Source organism: Nerophis lumbriciformis, linkage group LG21, assembly GCF_033978685.3.
Source record: "Nerophis lumbriciformis linkage group LG21, RoL_Nlum_v2.1, whole genome shotgun sequence".
Lineage (NCBI taxonomy): Eukaryota > Metazoa > Chordata > Actinopteri > Syngnathiformes > Syngnathidae > Nerophis > Nerophis lumbriciformis.
In genome coordinates, this window is record NC_084568.2 from 3,360,001 (window position 1) to 3,370,000 (window position 10,000).

The following is a 10,000-nucleotide window of genomic DNA, read 5'->3' on the forward strand; positions in this document are numbered from 1 at the left end:
TTCTACTGTAAGCAACCACCCGCCCGCGTAGAAGAAGAAAAAGCGCGCGGATATTACCGCACGTTTCATTTCCTTTGTGTGTTTACATCTGTAAAGACCACAAAATGGCTCCTACTAAACGACAGGGATCCGGTTCATGAAAAGACGCAATCTCTCCATCCGCACACGGATTACTATTTCACAGCAACTGATATTCCTGTGAACCGCACTGTGGATACAACGGGAGCACGTACGGTGAATATTCGCACCACAGGGAATGAGAAGTCATCCTTCACTGTGGTTCTAGCTTGCCATGCTAATGGCCAGAAACTTCCACCCATGGTGATATTCAAAAGGAAGACCTTGCCAAAAGAGACCTTTCCAGCCGGCGTCATCATAAAAGCTAACTCGAAGGGATGGATGGATGAAGAAAAGATGAGCGAGTGGTTAAGGTAAGTTTACGCGAAGAGGCCGGGTGGCTTTTTTCACGCAGCTCCGTCCATGTTGATATACGACTCCATGCGCGCCCACATCACGCTGGTTTTTAATATATTATTAAAGTTTGACTGACCTATTTGACTGTTTTTTTGACATTCCTTTAGCGCAGTTAGATGCGGCTTACAACACGGGGCGGCTTATAGGTGGACAAAGTTTTGAAATATGCCGTTCATTGAAGGCGCGGCTTATAACCCAGGGCGCCTTATGGTGCGGAAAATACGGTAGATTGTGTTCTACAAAGGCATGACGAAAAGAAGACGATAGGACGAGAATGAAAACTCTTTTTGAGGTCCATAGAAAGCACGACGGGAATACAAGCCTGGAGTTTTTGTACCTCGACTTACAAGCAGATTGCGATCCACGACCGAGCTCGTAACTCAAAACGAATTGCTTTGACAGGCGGTGTGTTTTTGGCGTACCAGGGGTGGCCGTTACGTGGATGGCGAGCTACCGGTGGATGGTGGTCGGTTAAAAAAATCGACCTAAAAATGAGCGATCATCAATATTCAAGACATCACTTTCGTCACTTGATTGACATTCACGGCACCCGGGGGTCTCGTGAGATGACCCTGGCTTCTGCCAGATCATTATTCAGAAAAAATGACCGACAGGAAGGCGAGAAACTCGAGGCAGACTTCCTGAGAGCCAACACAGACTACTTTTGGGACAAATGATCCAGAAACGTATATTTTTGATTTTCTCAAAAAGGTTCATTATGTCTTTCTTATCCATATGCTTTTTCAAATTGTCTTGTAATCAGACCATATTTTCAGTATATTACCGTATTTTCCGCACCATAAGTCGCCCTGGGTTATAAGCCGCGCCTTCAATGAACGGCATATTTCAAAACTTTGTCCACCTATAAGCCGCCCCGTGTTATAAGCCGCATCTAACTGCGCTAAAGGGAATGTCAAAAAAACAGTCAGATAGGTCAGTCAAACTTTAATAATATATTAAAAACCAGCGTGATGTGGGCGCGCATGGAGTCGTATATCAACATGGACGGAGCTGCGTGAAAAAAGCCACCCGGCCTCTTCGCGTAAACTTAAACTTACCTTAACCACTCGCTCATCTTTTCTTCATCCATCCATCCCTTCGAGTTAGCTTTTATGATGACGCCGGCTGGAAAGGTCTCTTTTGGCAAGGTCTTCCATTTGAATATCACCATGGGTGGAAGTTTCTGGCCATTAGCATGGCAAGCTAGAACCACAGTGAAGGATGACTTCTCATTCCCTGTGGTGCGAATATTCACCGTACGTGCTCCCGTTGTATCCACAGTGCGGTTCACAGGAATATCAAAAGTCAGTGGAACCTCGTCCATGTTGATAATGTTCTCTGGCCGGATCTTTTTTTCAGCTATCTTGTTTTTACAATATGCACGGAAAGTAGCCAGCTTTTCTTGAAAGTCTTTAGGCAGTTGCTGTGAAATAGTAGTCCGTGTGCGGATGGAGAGATTGCGTCTTTTCATGAACCGGAAACCTGTCGCTTAGTAGGAGCCATTTTGTGGTCTTTACAGATGTAAACACACAAAGGAAATGAAACGTAATATCCGCGCGCTTCTTCTTCTTCTTCTACGCGGGCGGGTGGTTGCTTACAGTAGAAGAAGAAGCGCTTCCTGTTCTATGGGGGCGGGTGCTTAACTTGGCGGTTGCTTGCGTAGAAGAAGAAGCACTTCCTCTTCTACGGGGAAAAAAGATGGCGGCTGTTTACCGTAGTTGCGAGACCGAAACTTTATGAAAATGAATCTTAATATTAATCCATATATAAAGCGCACCGGGTTATAAGCCGCACTGTCAGCTTTTGAGTAAATTTGTGGTTTTTAGGTGCGGCTAATAGTGCGGAAAATACGGTAGATGGAATTTGTAAAAAAAAATAAATAAATAAAAAATATATATATTTTTGAGCCTGAATATAAGGAGGATGAGCTACAAGTTTTAGAAGCTGAGTGATAAGCAGATCCAGCCAGTAGTGCTATTGCTAAGTGCAAAACAAGAAATACAATTGTGGAGGGGGGGGCGTGGCCTGCGGGCCTGCCGCGGAACGGGGTGTGTCAGGACCGGCCTCGAAGACAGCGACAGGTGTGTAGATGGCCCAGGTGGGCCCTTGTTATCTAATCACCTGTCGCCTTTATTAGAGGAAACGAGTAGTTGGAGTTGGACGTGCTGCTGAGAGACACGGACGCAGAAAAGACACTGTGCTGAAAAGCAAAAGACTTTGCACCATTGAAGGAAAATAAAACAGGGTTATATCCTGAATTCCTGGCAGTCTGTGGTGGTCTGAAGAACCCACTGCCAGGAATTCAGGATATAACATCGAGGCCGGTCCTGACACACCCCATTCCGCGGCAGGCGCGCAGGCCACGCCCCCCTCCACAACAATCATACTACCAACATTAAAATATAGTCACTTACTATACAATTTCTGCTCTCACTGGGATGCAGACTGATGGGATGTTCATATATTCCGGTTTAGATGAAGAATTAATTCTAATCCTCATGCAGGTAAGAAAAAAAAATGTGGGTGCAAACAAGTGTCTTTTCGTCTTTTTCTCGTGAGTTGAATGTCAAAGTGGACCAACTTCTTGGTTTATCGCCACAACCTTCTACTTTACAAGTGAGATGCATAAATTATAATCTAGAATTAACTTTCACCAACTGATTGGAGATGCAGCAGCATATCAATAGCTGCAAAAACTCGTCACCTCTGTGATCACTGCGCCGCTAAAAGTAGTTCCTCGGCCATAGCGCTTATAAGAACAATGTCGCTAGTAATACTCGGTTAACAGTGAGGTCCTGACATAAATGGAGTTTTGTTGGCGTTTTTTTAATGTTTTTAGAGGGCTTTATGGATGCAATAAATGACTACCATTATTAGCTTCATTGTTGCTGTAAATTACAAATTACAATGCATGAAAAAAAAAAAAAAAGACGTTGTCTTCGATAAGGATTGTAAATGATGAGCAACATTGAACAAAGTGCAGTTCCACACACCAGCTGCACTGTTTAGCTTCTCCATGACAAATCCTCTTGTGTAGTGTGACAACAAAACGACCTTGCGTAGCTTAAAGGCTGCGGGTTGATGAGCTTGCAGAACATTTTTTTGTGCAGCACAGCCCAAATCTAACAACTTTTGCCATAAAAATAACTACTCAATTAGTTTCAACTGCGTTAACGCTCCCATTTCGCTTTAATTACCATCGTTTGCTGGCAAAAGAAAATACCTATGGATATTCTCACAACAATTAGGTCACAGGGGCCAAACTCAAGGCCCGGGGGCCTTAATTGGCCCGCGAACCATCCATCCATTTTCTACCGCTTGTCCCTTTCGGGGTCGCGGGGGGTGCTGCGAACGCCTAGGAAAATATGCATGAAGGAAGTTTTCGTACTAAATGTATTTGTTCTTTCCATTTTGACAAAACAAATATATGCACTGCATGAAATTGCATACCTTTTAAACGTTAATATTATGCAATATTGCAACTACCGTATTTTCCGCACTATTAGCCGCACCTAAAAACCACAAATTTACTCAAAAGCTGACAGTGCGGCTTATAACCCGGTGCGCTTTATATATGGATTAATATTAAGATTCATTTTCATAAAGTTTAGGTCTCGCAACTACGGTAAACAGCCGCCATCTTTTTTCCCCGTAGAAGAGGAAGCGCTTCTTCTTCTACTGTAAGCAACCACCAAGGTAAGCACCCGCCCCCATAGAAGAGGAAGCGCTTCTTCTTCTACTGTAAGCAACCACCCGCCCCCGTAGAAGAAGAAGAAGCGCGCGGATATTACGTTTCATTTCCTTTGTGTGTTTACATCTGTAAAGACCACAAAATGGCTCCTACTAAGCGACAGGTTTCCGGTTCATGAAAAGACGCAATCTCTCCATCCGCACACGGACTACTATTTCACAGCAACTGCCTAAAGACTTTCAAGAAAAGCTGGCTACTTTCCGTGCATATTGTAAAAACAAGATAGCTGAAAAAAAGATCCGGCCAGAGAACATTATCAACATGGACGAGGTTCCACTGACTTTTGATATTCCTGTGAACCGCACTGTGGATACAACGGGAGCACGTACGGTGAATATTCGCACCACAGGGAATGAGAAGTCATCCTTCACTGTGGTTCTAGCTTGCCATGCTAATGGCCAGAAACTTCCACCCATGGTGATATTCAAAAGGAAGACCTTGCCAAAAGAGACCTTTCCAGCCGGCGTCATCATAAAAGCTAACTCGAAGGGATGGATGGATGAAGAAAAGATGAGCGAGTGGTTAAGGTAAGTTTAAGTTTACGCGAAGAGGCCGGGTGGCTTTTTTCACGCAGCTCCGTCCATGTTGATATACGACTCCATGCGCGCCCACATCACGCTGGTTTTTAATATATTATTAAAGTTTGACTGACCTATCTGACTGTTTTTTTTGACATTCCCTTTAGCGCAGTTAGATGCGGCTTATAACACGGGGCGGCTTATAGGTGGACAAAGTTTTGAAATATGCCGTTCATTGAAGGCGCGGCTTATAACCCAGGGCGGCTTATGGTGCGGAAAATACGGTAATAATATATTACTATAGTTTCCACACATTTTTGTTTGTTAAAATAAAAATAAATACTTCAATATCTGCTTGATTTATGGTTTCAAAGCAAGTTATCCATCAAATTGTACACTGGAAAAAGGACAAGAGATGTTTCGTTAAAATTACTATGTTTTTTTGTTGTTTTTTTGACAGCATATTCAATTGAAAACTGTTGTTGCGTTTTGGACCAGTTGTTCCTCCCAGGGAATTCAAGTCACAATTCGCTCCCAAGCTCTTTACGACACTTAAAGCTGAGTTGAAAAACCACCAGAGACAGAATAGGTATTTTGTTGTATATTCTCAAAGCTTTGCCTAATATACATTGATTGAGACCAGTCTAACCCTAGAACATTCTATTGCGCCTCCCAAAATGGTCTGTCTTCCCGATCCCACCACCCTCTCTCTCTCTCGTCCCATCTCTATAGACAAAACAAATGCTAGTCAAAACACATTCCAAAGAACTCAAGGTTAACACACACAGTATACTTGCTGACAGAGCATCAAGAGAAGAAATGGAAAACACGAGCTGTTTTCAAATATGACTAAGAAATGAAAGAAGTACAACTTAAATTCGGATATATGTAAATATCTGCCTCCGACACTGTCAATTGAAAAAAACTATCAAATAAAATGTTGCCAACTATGCTGTTCCAGTAAATAAAGTGCACAAATAATAAACAAAATGGAAAATTGTACAAAATAAATCAAAGATCCAGTCCAGTATCATAGGAAAATAAAGCAAAAAATATATAAATAAAGCAAAACAAATGTAAATAAAGCAAAAAAAAAATATGTGGGCAACCATTATAATAAAACATATTTATTTGCTTTATTTATATATTTTTTGCTTTATTTTCCTATGTTACTCGACTGGATCTTTGATTTATTTTGTACAATTTTCCATTTTGTTTATTATTTGTGCACTTTATTTACTGGAACAGCATAGTTGGCAACATTTTATTTGATAGTTTTTTTCAATTGACAGTTTTTAATTGAACATGATGTAAAAAAACAACAAAAAAAACATAGTAATTTTAACGAAATATCTCTTGTCCTTTTAATTAATTTTTGAAGTTCTTGATTTAACCACAAGCTGTGACATCACTTCCTGTGGAAAATTGCACGCTGACGAAGACATTGTCTGTGTTTGGTAGCGCCTGCGCAGTTTGCATTCAAATTATTAGAAGGACACGGGTGTTGATGGCCTTGCTTTTTCTTTGGAAATGTAGCTTACCACCACCATTTATCCACTGTGGAGTGGATCAAATGATGGCTTCTCAGCGCTTTGTGTGTCTAGAAAGCGCGAGATAAATCTAATTCGTTATTATTAAAGCAAGGAAGTCCAATGCGAGGCTCAGGGGCCTTTTGTTTTTTATTGTTTTGTAGCACATTTTCCAAATAAAATGAAACCCCAGCAAAATTGTAAAAAATAAGCGAAGGAAGATGTAAAGAGAAAAGCTGAATTGTTGACAGTAACAAATAACAATAAACACACTTTGCTACCTCTTAAGGCCCAAGCTGTTTGTTTACATTCTTTTTTTTTATTTCTCTTTGCTATTTGGGCTTATTGGACCCTAATTAGAATACTAAGAATCATCTTTTGATATGATGTACTTATAAGTACACAAACATGTATTTCATGTTTAGTGACATGCTAATTCTTATTTTTACACTGTCTTGTAATCAGACTATATTTTCAGTATATTAGATGGAATTTGTAAAAACAAAAAAAAATATTTATTTTTGAACCTGAATATAAGGAGGATGAGCTACAAGTTTTAGAAGTTTTTTTTATTTCTCTTTGCTATTTGGGCTTATTGGACCCTAATTCCATTGTATGTTATATAGGGGTGTAACGGTACACAAAAATGTCGGTTCGGCACGTACCTCGGTTTAGAGGTCACGGTTCGGTTCATTTTCGGTACAGTAAGAAAACAACAAAATATAAATTTTTTGGTTATTTATTTACCACATTTGTAAACAATGGCATAACATACATATACACACACAGGGTCCATTGCCAGGGTTAATGTGGTCATCATATATAAAATAAAAACTAAATAAGATAAGGCTCAGAATGGTTTCTTAACAAAACCTTTCTACATATAAAGTGCTTTTTTTGATTGATTGATTGAGACTTTTATTAGTAGATTGCACGGTACAGTACATATTCCGTACAATTGACCACTAAATGGTAACACCCCAATAAGTTTTTCAACTTGTTTAAGTCCACGTTAATCAACATTAAACTGCCTCAAGTTGTTGCTCAGATTAAATAAAATGACAAAACTTTTCTTCTACATATAAAAAGTGCAACATTAAACAGTTATGTAATGGCTTTTTTGCTGATATCCGATATTCCGATATTGTCCAACTCTTAATTACCGATATCAACCGATACCAATATATACAGTCGTGGAATTAACACATTATTATGCCTAATTTGGACAACCAGGTATGGTGAAGATAAGGTCCTTTTAAAAAAAATTAATAAAATAAAATAAGATAAATACATTAAAAACATTTTTTTGAATAAAAAAAGTAAAACAATATAAAAACAGTTACATAGAAACTAGTAATGAATGAAAATGAGTAAAATTAAGTGTTAAAGGTTAGTACTATTAGTGGACCAGCAGCACGCACAATCATGTGTGCTTACGGACTGTATCCCTTGCAGACTGTATTGATATATATTGATATATAATGTAGGAACCACAATATTAATAACAGAAAGAAACAAGCCTTTTGTGTGAATGAGTGGGGGAGGGAGGTTGTCACGTTCAAACACTGAGGACATCTATTAAACAAGACAAAAGGCAAGGAATCAAACAGAGACAGAATTCAATTTGGACTCAATATTGAGGAGAGACATGGCCACTGCACTCTCTGTACAGTCCTGCACCACGCTCTGACGAAGAAGGTTTTCGTCACCTCCTTTATTCAGATGTTCAATGTTCACGCACCAACACATGTCTCAGCAGGAATGGGGAGTATGTAAAACAGTCATTGTTTTCGGTCGCTTTGAAGACCAAGAAGTGGATTTCTCAGGCTTGGGCTCTTCCTGGATCCAGCTGGGGCAGGTGTTGAAGGACAACGGATAACCCCTCCCGTCTCCTGACCACAGTGACTTCAAGAGGGCAGCGGGTCGTAAACAGCGTTGACCTCGGTTACCAAATAGTTGGAAGAGAGTTTGTGAAATACTTCAGAGAGAGTTCGTTTAACACTTCAAAGAGAGTTCCTCTGGAAGTTGAGCGGATCCTGCCATCTGTCCGTGTTGAAATCACAGTGGCGTTTCACGAGCTTTCTTCCTCTTGTTAGGCCTCGAAAGACAGCATTCATAATACAACGTTTCTTTTGTGATAACTTACAAACAATTATTCCAACAGAGGTTTTTTGGGTTGGTGCACTAATTGTAAGTGTATCTTGTGTTTTTTATGTTGATTTAATAAAAAAAAAAAAAAAAAAACGATACCGGTATTAAAAAAACGATACCGATAATTTCCGATATTACATTTTAAAGCATTTATCGGCCGATAAATCCCTAGTTTCAAGTCAATTTAGCCTCAGATTAACTTTTCTGTCCACGCATGTGGCCACGAAGGCCTTTAGAGGTTCTTAAACATAAATTCATTTTATTTTTAGCATTTTTACAAAATGATCAAATATTATCCAAGTGCCCCCACTTTGGTATATTTCTATATATTTCACAACACTAGTTTTAGTCAGTGTGTCCCGGTCAGAACACATCCATCCTCCCTTGTGTTCATTTCTCACATTTATTTCTTTATTTTGAAATCTTTTTGTCCAAAAACCCACATCCACGACCATCCCCATCCAATTACCGTAACCTCTGCTTTGTGTATGAGCCATGCATCGCTACATCTATATCCAAATCCCCGGTCTTAACGTTTATAATCCCTCTCTGTCTTTTGTCATCCATCTGTTTCTGCCTCCAGGAGCAGCTTGACGTTGCCCTTTCAAAGACTTGCAAGCACTTTGATGTTGCACACTATACCAAGGTCCAGCTGGCCTACACACTCCTGGGGAAGACACAGGTGAGTTGTTGGACTTACATTCAAGGTGACTGCAAGAACCCACCCCTACTATTGGGTGTTTGAAATCAAAGGTGAACGTCATGCATCTACCGTATTTTCCGCACTATTAGCCGCACCTAAAAACCACAAATTTACTCAAAAGCTGACAGTGCGGCTTATAACCCGGTGCGCCTTATATATGGATTAATATTAAGATTCATTTTCATAAAGTTTCGGTCTCGCAACTACGGTAAACAGCCGCCATCTTTTTTCCCCGTAGAAGAGGAAGTGCTTCTTCTTCTACGCAAGCAACCGCCAAGGTAAGCACCCGCCCCCATAGAACAGGAAGCGCTTCTTCTTCTACTGTAAGCAACCACCCGCCCGCGTAGAAGAAGAAGAAGAAGCGCGCGGATATTACGTTTCATTTCCTTTGTGTGTTTACATCTGTAAAGACCACAAAATGGCTCCTACTAAGCGACAGGTTTCCGGTTCATGAAAAGACGCAATCTCTCCATCCGCACACGGACTACTATTTCACAGCAACTGCCTAAAGACTTTCAAGAAAAGCTGGCTACTTTCCGTGCATATTGTAAAAACAAGATAGCTGAAAAAAAGATCCGGCCAGAGAACATTATCAACATGGACGAGGTTCCACTGACTTTTGATATTCCTGTGAACCGCACTGTGGATACAACGGGAGCACGTACGGTGAATATTCGCACCACAGGGAATGAGAAGTCATCCTTCACTGTGGTTCTAGCTTGCCATGCTAATGGCCAGAAACTTCCACCCATGGTGATATTCAAAAGGAAGACCTTGCCAAAAGAGACCTTTCCAGCCGGCGTCATCATAAAAGCTAACTCGAAGGGATGGATGGATGAAGAAAAGATGAGCGAGTGGTTAAGGGAAGTTTACG

General features: G+C 40.5%; 1 protein-coding gene across 3 annotated transcripts in view; it reads left to right on the forward strand.

The window, feature by feature from the left end:
• The window catches only part of vps50 (VPS50 EARP/GARPII complex subunit), a 421,495-nt gene that overhangs the window by 165,558 nt on the left and 245,937 nt on the right, over nt 1–10,000 (forward strand). For all 3 annotated transcript variants that reach the window (XM_061983218.1, XM_061983220.1, XM_061983219.1), the window contains exon 11: nt 9,007–9,105. In XM_061983218.1, the coding sequence (XP_061839202.1) occupies nt 9,007–9,105 (99 nt within the window). The remainder of the gene's footprint in view (nt 1–9,006; nt 9,106–10,000) is intronic.